This window comes from Grampus griseus (assembly GCF_964374135.1).
Source record: "Grampus griseus genome assembly, chromosome: 19".
Lineage (NCBI taxonomy): Eukaryota > Metazoa > Chordata > Mammalia > Artiodactyla > Delphinidae > Grampus > Grampus griseus.
Genome location: NC_139013.1, coordinates 54739141 through 54751381, shown reverse-complemented (window position 1 = coordinate 54751381; position 12241 = coordinate 54739141). Strand labels below are relative to the sequence as shown.

Genomic DNA, 12241 nt, shown 5'->3' with positions numbered 1-12241 from the left:
CAGAAGATTCCTTCATCTCCACGTGGGCTGGTGGTTACGTGTTATCTGACGTGTCGCCCCCTCGAGATGCACACCTGTCCTCCGTGAGCATCGCAGGAGCGCTCTCCAACCAGCGGGCAGCGTGGGGTGCCGTGCTCCGCAGAAGTGTCAGGTCACGTGTTTTACTGTGGAAGCAGCGTGTGTGTGGCTAAACCTGCTCCATTCCATCGTCTTATGAAACGTGTGACCCGAGCTGTCACCAGGAGCGGCTGTACAAGGTGGGAGCTCCTGAAGTCAGAACAGTGTCACGGGGCCGGCGGTAGGCGTGGGGCGGGCTGGGGTCCTGGCTTGGTTGAGGGACCAGAAAGACTCCAGAGGGTGTTGGGAAAATTGAGTAAAATGCTGGACCTGACCTTCTGATGTGAATTCTCAAAAATGAACCTTTAAACCCTGAACTTTTTTTACACTGTAGATTAAGGAGACAGGTGGCATGTTAAGGCCAGGATCTTGACCACAGCAGCTTCCCTGTGTTAGGATGGGGGACTGACCGGTGCCCATCTGGAGGGCAGTCAGCTGCAGGGTAGGGTCGGGCAGTGAACCTTCCCATTTTGCCTGCAGCCCTTCCTGTACTGCCCCCTGAACCCGGGGCACGTTGTGGGACCTCACTCCTGCTGGTGACAGGGCCGCCTCTCCGGCTCCCCGGGGGCCTTGGAGCCAGTGGTCCTGGGTCTCCACACGTGCCTGCTGGGTTTTGCAGATGTGGGTGTTGGCCCTGGCCCTGCAGAGGTTGGCTCGGGCAGCCAGACAGTGGGCTTTCAAGAGCTCCAGCGCAGCTCCTGCTGCCAGTGGTGTGCCTGCCGTCTCCCCGTGCCCTCCTGTCACTGCGCCCCCGTCTCCCCGTGCCCTCCTGTCACTGCGCCCCTGTCTCCCCGTGCTCTCCTGTCACTGCGCCCCCGTCTCCCCGTGCCCTCCTGTCACTGCGCCCCCGTCTCCCCGTGCCTTCCTTGTCACTGCACCCCCGTCTCCCCGTGCTCTCCTGTCACTGCGCCCCCGTCTCCCCGTGCTCTCCTGTCACTGCGCCCCCGTCTTCCCGTGCCCTGCGCCCCATCTCCCCGTGCCTTGTCACTGCGCCCCCGTCTCCCCGTGCTCTCCTGTCACTGCGCCCCCATCTCCCCGTGCCCTCCTGTCACTGCGCCCCCGTCTCCCCGTGCCCTCCTGTCACTGCGCCCCCGTCTCCCCGTGCCCTCCTGTCACTGCGCCCCCGTCTCCCTGTGCTCTCCTGTCACTGCGCCCCCGTCTCCCCGTGCTCTCCTGTCACTGCGCCCCCGTCTCCCCGTGCTCTCCTGTCACTGCGCCCCTGCTCTACTCCTCCCTCCCAGTGGGGCTCCTTCTCCAAAAACGTGCATTTCTGTGTGAAGGACAGGCTCCATGGGGCACAGAAACGGGGTCCTGGCCTTGTCCACAGGCCGTGGTGCCCAGAATGATCTTCCAAACGTGATTTCCACTGCCTGTCTCCACTGCCCAGAGAACAATTCCTCCCCCTCTGCAGCCTACTCGGGCCCGCTGCCCTCCCGTGTGCGGGGCTGTCCGGCTCTTGCTCCCATTTCCAGATTCTTGGTCCCTCTCAAGCTCCCCTAGCGCTCAGGGCTCCTGCAGACACACTTACAGCCCCACTGTTCCTGCCCCTGGGCCCGGACGCCTGGGGGAGGGGGGTGCTTGGGGCTCGTGTGTGACGGCTCCTGATTAGGTTGGCAACTTCAAACACACAAGATAAAGTCCTTTTTGAGATTGCTTTGTTCAGCACTCCCTGCTGCCGCTGATAGGAAACCTGTGTGTCAGGAAGTGTGCGCACCCTGGGGACACCAGCTGCCCTGGGGCTGGAGTGGCTTCCAAACACACCTCACCTCTGGCACGTCCTGCATGAAGTTTGAAAAACCCAGGTGACTCACCTTATGAAGGATGACGCACTCTATATTTTGAATTCATTTTAAAGCATGTTATTTTTCATGAAAAATAAAACTTCTGGTCCTGCCTGAGTAATAGTTATTTTTCATATTAATGTAAGTGGCAACTACAGCATGATAAATTATATCATGGTACATAACACCCAAGACTAATTCCTAAATTCACTGATGTTTCCTTCCGCCCAGCTAAAATACACTGTTATTAAACCATAGGGGGCAGTACCCAAAGGGAATGCTACTAAGGAATACATGGAGAGTTTGCAGCTGAAGCCTGGAGAAGTGATCTACAAATGCCCCAAGTGCTGCTGTATCAAGCCCGAGCGCGCCCACCACTGCAGGTATGGCGGCCCTCCCCCAGGGGAACCCGAGTGCCCATCACTGCAGGGACCCCTTCCCCAGGGTGACCCGAGCACCCATTACTGAAGGGACACCTTTGCCAGGGCAACCAGAGCACCCAGCACTGCAGGGACCCCTTATCTGCGGCAGCCAGTGCATCCACCAGTGCTGGGACCCCTGCCCCGGGGAAGCCCGTGTGCCCACGACTGGAGGGGCCCCTTCCCCGGCACAGCCAGAGCCCACGCTGAAGGATTTCTTCCCCAGGGCAGTCTGTTCACCCACACCCACCCTTACGGGGACCCCTTTCCTTAGGCAACCCGAGCACCCACCACTGAGGGACCCTCTCCTCAGGGCAGCCAGAGTACCGAGCACTGCTGGAATCCCTGCCCCAGGGAAGCCTGAGTACCCACCACTGGAGGGACCGCTTCCCCAGCAGCCATAGACCCACCACTGCTGTAACCCCTTACTTGGGGCTGAGCCCCCCACTACTGCAGGCACGGCTTCCCCAGGGCATGTTGAGTGCCCAATCTGCAGACACCCTTCATAGTGCAGTCCAAGTGCCCACCACTGGAGGGAGCCCTTCCCCGGTGCAGCCAGAGAACCCAGTGCTGCTGGGACCCCTTCCCCAGGCAGTGTGAACACCCACCACTGGATGGAACCCTTTGCAGGTGCAGCCTGAGCCCCAGCCCCTGCAGCGACCCCTTCCACAGGGCAGGAGGCCCCCTGGGTGGCTTCTTCCCAGTACTGTCTTCATTGGGCGGTGTTTCCTCCGAGCGTGGAATAGTGAAAATCTAACTGCTCCTTTTCAGTATTTGCAAAAGATGTATTCGGAAAATGGATCATCACTGCCCCTGGGTGAACAACTGTGTCGGAGAAAAGAATCAGAGATTTTTCGTGCTCTTCACTGTGAGTAAAGATACGCATGGAGTGAGTGACTTGTACTAAGTTCTTTATCTGGAATCTTACCTGGAGCGAGTAAGTTTATTCTGACGTCAGCCCTGCAGCCTCTTCTCTGGGACTCAAATTATACCTGTGCTGTCACTGGTAGGAAGTAGTCCACCAGATGAGTGTACGTTGCTTGTGTTATTCTGGGTGTTTTACTGTGATTTAATTCTCTCCCAGATACCTTGAACCCCAGTTGTTAATAGGCTCTTGCTGAAGTGGTAGAACGTATTTCCCCATGTGGATTTCTGTGCTTGGTCCAGTGTGGTCCTGGCGAGGCGGATGTCAACTGCTGCTGTTACTCCTTCCCTCACTCATTTTCACTGACCCATGAGATCAGGAGTAAACGTACAGTTCAGCGGCCTTTCGTCCTCGCATGGGCTAATGGGTGTCTCCCCGCAGATGTACATCGCGCTGGCGTCCGTGCACGCGCTCGTGCTCTGCGGGCTGCAGTTCGTCGCCTGCGTCCGAGGGCAGTGGACTGGTAAGTGCAGGTGCAGGCCCCCCTGCACGTGCACGCTGTGGGGGGAGAGGGGAGGCAGAGGAAGAAGGGATCCTCCAGTTTCGAAGGAAATCGTCTTGGTTATTTTAGGAGTTAAATGAGCTTTTTAAGAAAAGAGTATGGGACAGTTCTCACACTGCCATTTTGCTATAATGAAGCCATGTACATACACTTGGTCTTCCTTAGTCAGCTAATAGTTTATGCACCTTGCAGATTTTTGAGACTGGGTGAGAATGCGTATTGTTCCCAGCAGGCCTGTGTGTGCTCTGGCTGGTCGAGCGTGCATGGCTGAGTACGAGTCGCCCCGCGAGTGTAGCCAGGCAGGCGCGAGCTGGGAGGCCCTGGCCTTGGGTGTGCGGCCTGCTCACAGGTGTAGGCACACGCGACTCTCATCTTTTCTGGCTTTTGCTGTATCTTAGTACGCAGTGCTGTACACGAATACAGTCTCAGTAGAAAGCGGGGTAATACAGAACCTTCCACATCTGCCGACCAGGAAGTGGTGGTGTGGGTTCTTGCCTGGCAGGGCTGCCTCCCGCCCCTGGTGGACAGCGGGTGTGCCTGTTTACGAAACGAGCTCCTTCCTCCGTGGACGCCGGCCTGAGGGTGGCACAGAGCCGGGGCCGCTCGCCGCGCTCCGATGTCCGGCCACAGCCAGCTCTTCTCGTTCACAGAATGCAGTGGTTTCTCACCTCCAGTCACTGTGATCCTGCTGATCTTCCTGTGCCTTGAGGGTCTGCTGTTTTTCACTTTCACCGCAGTGATGTTCGGCACCCAGATCCACTCCATATGCAATGATGAAACGGTACGCTCCTCGTCTGCTGTGTCTGCTGCGGCCTTCGTGCGGGCACGAGTCGGCGGGCAGCACTGCTGTGGACAGCGGGGCCCGCGTGTTAACCCGGGAGGTGGACGGGGCAGCCCCGAGGGGCCGCGACAGCATCACCGCACGCGCCCCCCTCGCTGCGTGCAGCTCGGGTTTCAAGCGTACCTGTGATGTGAGAGTCAACAGAGCCAGGCGGGGAGAGCCGGTACATTCCGTTTCTAGGAGGCCCCGCCCCCTGGCAGCTGCAGGGAGCTGGTCGCCTTCATGTCTTTGAACTGAAGGCCCAGAGCAGGCGCTTCATCAGCATTTGTAATAATATAGTGCGTGGAAAAAAAGACAATCCTGGCCCGGAGGGCTGGCTCCCCCTTTGCCTCTGGGGCTGCCTAGGCTGTCCACCCCGCTGGTGGCTGCAGCCTGGCTGTGCTCGGGGGCCGCGGGGCTGGTGCCAGGAGAGGCCCCGCTGCTGACCCCGACGCCTCGTTCCCACGTGCAGAGGGAGGGACGTGTGAGTCTGGTGGTGCTTCCCCTGTTGTCACCGCTCGCCTGACCCGTACCTGCTGCGGGTTTTCCTGGCGCTGCCGCCCACTTGCTTTTCTTTCTCCCGCAGGAGATTGAGAGGCTGAAGAGTGAGAAGCCGACGTGGGAGCGGAGGCTGCGGTGGGAAGGGATGAAGTCCGTCTTTGGGGGCCCCCCCTCGCTGCTCTGGATGAACCCCTTCGTCGGCTTCCGATTCAGGCGACTGCAGACGAGACCTAGGAAAGGGGGCCCCGAGTTCTCGGTGTGAGGCTCTCATCGTGCTGAGACTTGTTCACGGACTTTATCTATTTGGGGTCGGAAAGGGTATCAGCAGCTCATCTGTGGCCAGTAGGGCAAGTGGAGAGCAGTTGCTTGCAGCAAGCAGAGTTTATACGTTTCCGGTCACAGATGGCGGAGTTCCCACACTAACTGGGTGGCGCTCTGATGCGTGTCACCGTCCAGTAACAAAGGGACGTGGCGGCACGGAGAAGCCAAATGTCATTATCTTCCTGCACAGTTAGGAGTTCTGTTAACGTACTTGGCATCTTTTAAGAAGTTTCGTGGGTTGTTACACGGGTTATTAAAATCCTGTGTGCTGAGCTGCTTTTCTCACTCATGAAGAAAACGAGCCAAGCCAGTGACCAGGAATTCTGCGGCTGGTGGCTTCGGGGAGCTCCCGCTGGCCCCGTGATACCCGAGGGTCCGCCTCGGTCCAGGAGGGGCCTGGATGCAGGAGCCGCAGGCGCTGCACGGAGCATCAGGGCTGCAGGTTCGCTCCCCGCCCGGGGCTGGTGGGCCCTGACCCTGTGGGCAAGTCCACGTGTGTCTGTGTGTGTGCGTGCACGTGTGTTTTAAAGTGGGCCGTGTTGTTCAGGCAACATAACACGTTATGGGCGTGTGCCACAGACAAGCTATTTTTTAGAAACCGACGTTTCAGGGAAGAGGGGAGAGCTGCGCGGGGTCCCCCCTCCCGTGGGGTTTACTATGAATGTATTGCATATTGGAGAATATCTCAATCCAAAGAACAATCATTCCTGTGTGGTCTTCTGTTGCCCTCCTGTTTTAATTTTTTTTACAAAAATCTTGAGTGCGTGAGAGGGCTTTGGCACTGACCTGTCTGGTTCTGGCCAAATGAGCAGCGTGTAAACGGCCCCTCCGTGAGAGGAGAGCAGCGTCTGTGGCGGCCTGGCACCTGCAGCCTGATGCTCGCGCAGATGGCCTGCAGGGGGCGCACGCGGCCCCGACGAGGTGAGGGGGCCGCGAGGCAGGAGCCCCTGGGCCCCGTGGGCCTCGCTTGCAGACCATTCAGGATGGCGACAGCTTGTTTGATTTTTCAGTTTTTACCTTTTTGGGGCATCATTTTGTTTCTTTACCCACGTCACAAGCGATAAAATAGGACCCTTGGTGCAGAGCTTAAAATTATGCCAGAAAGCAAACAGCTCCCCTCCCTGGGGACTCGCCTTAAACTTGCCTGGTTTGTCGGTGTTTCGCGGGACTGAGGAGGAAGCCATCTCTGACAAGGTCTTGGGGGGGGGTGGTGTCCCCTGAGCCCACGTCCCACGCTGAGAAGAGTGGGCGTCTCCCTCCTGGTCTCCACACCTCTCTGCTCATCTGTGAGCTGTTTTGCTTTCGTTTGCATTAACCCGTCCCCTGTCCTGATCAGGGTTTCTACCACTGCTGGCGCAGAACCACAAAGGGCCTATTGGACAACAGTCTAGCTGAGTAAGCGAGCTGTGGGACGGGTGTGAAATGGACTCAGTCACTGCAGGACGTGGGCTGTGACGGGGGGCGCCGAGTCGCAGCCGGAGGACTAACAGAACAGGAGACTAATGGGTTTCCCGAGACTGTTCTGCAGCATCTGTCGTCTGGGTTGGACGTGTGTATTGGGCTTCAATGTGAGGCTTTTCATATGTATATCCTGGTTATCAATAAAAACAATTATCAAAGTGGTTGAATCCTGTGAGACTTGGCAAATACGTGCAAATCAAGTATACTTGACTTTTCAACCTCTTCTTTCAATGTAACTTTTTTAAGAAATAAAGCCACCAGTTGACATTCTCCAGCCCTTTGTTCAGTGGCGCGGTTCTTGGTGGGTCGTTGGCGTGTTTCCGTGCTCGGCTCTGACACCGGCACCCGGGCCGCTGCGGTCCCCCCTGCTGCTTCCAGAGCCCCATCCTCGCCGGGGACAAGTGAGCCGCTCTCCCAAAGGTCGCCGTCTCCACATTTAACATTTTACTTCCAGTCGACGCAACTGATCTCACTTAGCTTTGTCCTAAACATCCCTTCATTTTTTTAGTGCGCTTGGAAATAAAAATTGTAAAGATCACGCTCTTCCATCCAGCATCTCAGGTGCCCACAACTTCATTCAACAGTGTGTCTAGTACTTGCAGTCAAGGGAGGGACCCAGAGAGGCGAGGCGAGGGTGGCCGCCACGTAGGGAGGCACTGGCCGGCCTTGCGGACGCGTCCCCGAGCACGCCGCTGCGCCGGCAGCCGCCCTCAGGCTTGTGTCTGTGGCTCTGCAGAATTGTGCCGCGGTTCTGTGTTCTTCCTGTTGGAATGTTTTATAGGCTCATCTCAGATGACGTCTGCATTAAAATGGAAAATGAAAAGATGACCCAACTAGGAAGGTGGCTGAATCCCGTCTTCCGTTAGATTTGGGTTTCGCAGCTTAAGCAGAGAGAAGTATCCTGAAGGGGAGACAGCCTGGGAAAAGCCCGGGAATGGTGGGCGGGGTGCCCATAAAATCCTTGTTGATCCCAAAGTAGCATTCTGGAGGCTTCAGTGACAGGCCAGCTGCCCACAGTGTTGCCTGAGGATCCAGTATGAAACCGGATCGCTCCCCGCACAGGACACAGGGAAGTTACGGCCAACTGCAGGTGTGCGGCTGCGTCAGCGAGCGCTCCCCGAGCCGGGTGCTGATGTTTACGGAAGGAATGGCTCTGCCCCAGGACTGATGGCAGGCGTGGAAATTACGGGGTCTCTGTGTACTTTGGAGACCCCACTGCGGCCTCCCAGTTTTGCCGCCGAGAGGGTCTGGGAACTTCGGTTCCTGTCTCAGACGACCTTTTTTTTTTTTTTTTTTTAACTCAGGAAGCCTTCACTATCTTCTTTTTAGTCCTTGGTTCCTCAAAGTCAACAGTCCTCTGCCTTGATGCCAATGCTTGGTGGACCCTTTCCACCTTAGACACGTGCTCCTCGGTTCTGACAAAAGTGCTGTGTTCCAGGGGCTTCCCTGGTGGCGCAGTGGTTCAGAATCCGCCTGCCAATGCAGGGGACACAGGTTCGAGCCCTGGTCCGGGAAGATCCCACATGCCGCAGAGCAACTAAGCCCGTGCACCACAACTACTGAGCCTGAGCTCTAGAGCCCGCGAGCCACAGCTACTGAGCCCGCGTGCCTAGAGCCTGTGCTCCACAACAAGAGAAGCCATCACAATGAGAAGTCCACGCACCGCAAAGAAAAGTAGCCCCTGCTCGCCGCAACTAGAGAAAGCCCGCGCGCAGCAACGAAGACCCAACAGCCAATAATAAATAAAGTTTAAAAAAAAAAAAAAAGACTGCCGTGTTCTGTCTTTGGGAGTTTCACCCTCTCCAGTTTCTTATTTTTCTGACTTTTACGCATTGGGCTGCCTAGACTCTCCTCTGATTTCCTCTCATTGTCTCCTCTGTTTTCTGGAAAATATACCTAACTTTGTCTTCTATCTCTATTATTGGATATTTTATTCAGGCTGTGATAGTTTTAATTTCCAAGAGTATTATAAAAGACTTCTTTTTTAAGAGCAGTTTAAGGTGCACAGTATAATTGAGAGGAAGGTAGAGAGAGTTCCCACATACCCGCTGTTCCCACACACGCACAGCCTCCCTGCGCTGTCAGCGTCTCCGCCAGATGGTGCACTTGTCACTGATGAACTGATGAACCTACACTGACACATCATCACCACCCAGAGTCCACAGTTACATTAGGTTCACTCTTGGTGGTGTACATTCCATGGGTTTGGACAAGCGTCTGATGCTGTGTGTCCACCATTATGGCAGCACTCCGAGTATTTTCAGTGCCCTAGAAATATTCTGTGCTCTGCCTACCTATCCCTCCACTCCCTTGCCCACACTGGCAACCACTGATCTTTTTACTGTCTTCATAGTTTTGCCTTTTTCCACAATCTCATAGAGTTGGAACCATAAAGTAGCCTTTTCAGATTGGCTTCTTTCACACGGTAATATGCCTTTAAGGTTCCTCGTGTCTTTCCACGGCTTGACAGGGCATTTCTCTTTAGTGCTGCATAGTATTCCGCTCTCTGGCTGTGCCACGGTTTATCCATTCGTCCACCTAAGGGCATCGTGCTTGCCTCCAAGTTTTGGCAATGATGGGTAAAGCTGCCATAAACATCCATGCACAGGTTGTATGGACACTGTTTTCAGCCCCTGTGTGCTATGCTATGAGTTTCAGGCCTCTTAAGTCTGACCCACTTGGAGTTGATGTGTTTTATGTGCGGTGTAAGGTAAGGGTCCAGTCTCTGTGGTGTAAGATGTGTGGACGTCCAGTTTTCTAAAAATCACTTGCTGAAGAGACTGTCCTTTCCCCATCGTGTAACATTGGCACCCTTGTTGAAGACCAGTTGACCGTACACACGTGGTTTTATTTCTGGGCTCTGTATTCTGTTCCATTGGTCTATATGTTTGTCTTCATGCCAGTACCATACAGTTTTGATTACAACAGCTTTGTGATATATTTTGAATCTAGAAAGTGTGAGGCCTCTAGCTTTGTTCTTTCTCAAGAGTGATTTGGCTCTTTGTGATCTTCTGTGGTTCCATATGAATTTTAGAGTTTTCTCTATTTCTGTAAAAAATACTGCTGGGATTTTGATAGGGATTGTGCTGAATCTGTAGATATATTTGGGTAGTATGGACATTTTCACAATATTAAGTCTTCCAGTCCAGAAACATGGATGTCTTTCCATTTGTTTGTTTCTTTAATTTCTTTGATCAGCGTTCTGTAGTTTTCAGTATACAAGTCTTTTACCTCCTTAGTTAAGTTTTTTTTTTTTTTCCCTCCTTAGTTAAGTTTATTCCTAAGTATTTTTTTTTTTTTGGTGCCATTGTAAACAGGATTGTTTTCCTAATTTCCTTCAGGCAGTTTGTGGTTAGGGTATAGAAATGCAGCTGATTTTTGCATGCTGATTTTGTATTCTGCAACTTTACTGAATTTATTAGTTTTAGCAGTTTTTTGGTGGCATCTTTAGAGTTTGCAACATTATGTTGTCTGCCAACAGGGACAGTTTTATTTCTTCCTTTCCAACCTGAATGCCTTTTACTTCTTTTTCTTGCCTACCTGCTCTGGCTGGGACTTCCAGTACTGTGTTAAATGGAAGAGGTGAGAGCGGGCATCCTTGCCTTGTTTCTGGTTCAGAGGAAAAGCTTTCAGTTTTTCACTATTGAGTATGATATTAATTGTGGGCTTTTTATATATAGCCTTTATTACGTTGAGTTACTTGCCTTCTATTCCTAGCTTGTTGAGAGTTTTTATCATGAAAGGGGGTTGAATTTTGTCAAATGCTTTTTTATTTTTTTTTTTGCTTCTATAGAGGCGATCATATCTTTTATCTTTTATTCGGTTAATATGGTGTATCACATTAATTGATTTTTGTTTGTTGAAACATCCTTGCATTCCAAAGCTAAATCCCACTTGGTCATGGCATACGATTCTTTTAATGTGCTGTTGGATTCAGTTCGTTGGTGTTTTATGGAGGATTTTTGCATCCATGTTCATCAGGGATATTGGCCTGTAGTTTTTTCTTGTGGTGTCGTTGGCTTTGGTATCAGGGTAATGCTGGCCTCATAAAATCACTTTGGAAGTGTTTCCACCTTTTCAGTTTTTTGAAAGAGTTTGAGAAGGAATGGCATTAATTCTTCCTTAAGTGTTTGGTGGACTTTACCAGTGAAGCCATCTATTCCTGGACTTGACTTTGTTGGGAGATTTTTGATCACTGACTCAATCTCTGTATTAGTTATAGGTCTGTGCAGACTTAATAAGACTAGAGATGAAAAACTAGACATTATAACCGATGCCAGAGGAAGAAGAATGGTCACAAGAGACCACTACGAACAATTACGGGCCTGCAAACTGGATAACCCAGAAGAAGAGGATCAATTCCTAGAATCAGAAACCTACCAAGACTAAACACGAAGAAACAGCACACCACTTGAAAACGCCAGCCGAGGTGGGTGCTGCGGTGGGTCTGGTAGAGAGTTAATGGTCGGCGTCACTGCTCTGGGGGCCGCAATGCAAGCATTAGTGGCACATACTTTGTTTTGAGGAATTTTGGGGGGAGGTACTTGAGACCTCAAATTGATAAAGAAGCAATGTTCAAACCAAATGACACATTTGGGGTTTAATTATGCTGCTTCTTTTATTGCATCTCCTCGTTCTCACTGTCGTCCTTGAGGACATCGTGTGGAACGAGTCGAGAAGGGAGAAATGAAGGCTCCTACCCAGCCCCAGACCAAGGGTGACGAGCTGCTCCAGACCACGTGGACCTCCCAGAGCTTTAAAGATGGCGCCGCAGGAACGGTGACCTGGTTGCAGGTCACATGGTCACCACACGTTTTCCAAGTAACACAAACACAGCAACTCCGGGTAAGACTAAACAGCTGCAGGAATCAGCGATGACGTCATTTAATTCCAACTCATGAAACTTGGTGTTGCCACCGTTATGCCGTCTCCCTTCCTGTGGCGTCAGCCCATCGTTCCTAAAAACATCCGGCCCATTTTTTGGTCATCTCCTCTGTCCACCCAGGTGGGCCAGAGACACTTGGCTCTATGGTTGTGATTTCTTTTCCAGTGCTGGAACATCCCAGAGAAGCACGACTTTGCAGGCTGACTGGAGAGAGCTGGGAGCAAGCACTGACATTCACTCGGGTCCCTAAAGCCCCCAGGTTCTTCTCAAGAGTCGTTCACACACGAGAACCCACAGAAGTGAACGCCCTGCAAGGCCTTCTTCTCGTGAGGACATCACCGTGTTGTCCAAATACATCCAACATTTTACACACTGACACTTTCATGGACACACAAATTCCCTGCATCCGGGTAAACTAGATTCTGATTCAGCAGGTCCTGGGTGCGGCCTGAGACTCTGCATTTCTAACCAACTCCTGGTGGTGCTGTTGCTGCTGGTCCGTGGCCCAC

General features: G+C 53.0%; 1 protein-coding gene across 3 annotated transcripts in view; it reads left to right on the top strand.

Moving 5' to 3' along the window:
• ZDHHC7 (zDHHC palmitoyltransferase 7) overlaps positions 1–7114 on the top strand; it is a 30928-nt gene extending 23814 nt beyond the window's left edge. For 2 of the 3 annotated variants that reach the window (XM_082677530.1, XM_082677531.1), the window contains 5 exons: positions 2157–2281; positions 3089–3185; positions 3624–3705; positions 4395–4525; positions 5151–7114. In XM_082677530.1, the coding sequence (XP_082533656.1) occupies positions 2157–2281; positions 3089–3185; positions 3624–3705; positions 4395–4525; positions 5151–5327 (612 nt within the window). In that variant the 3' untranslated portion in view covers positions 5328–7114. The remainder of the gene's footprint in view (positions 1–2156; positions 2282–3088; positions 3186–3623; positions 3706–4394; positions 4526–5150) is intronic. The other variant, XR_014298216.1, reaches the window with a different exon arrangement.
• Positions 7115–12241: the final 5127 nt, after the last annotated feature.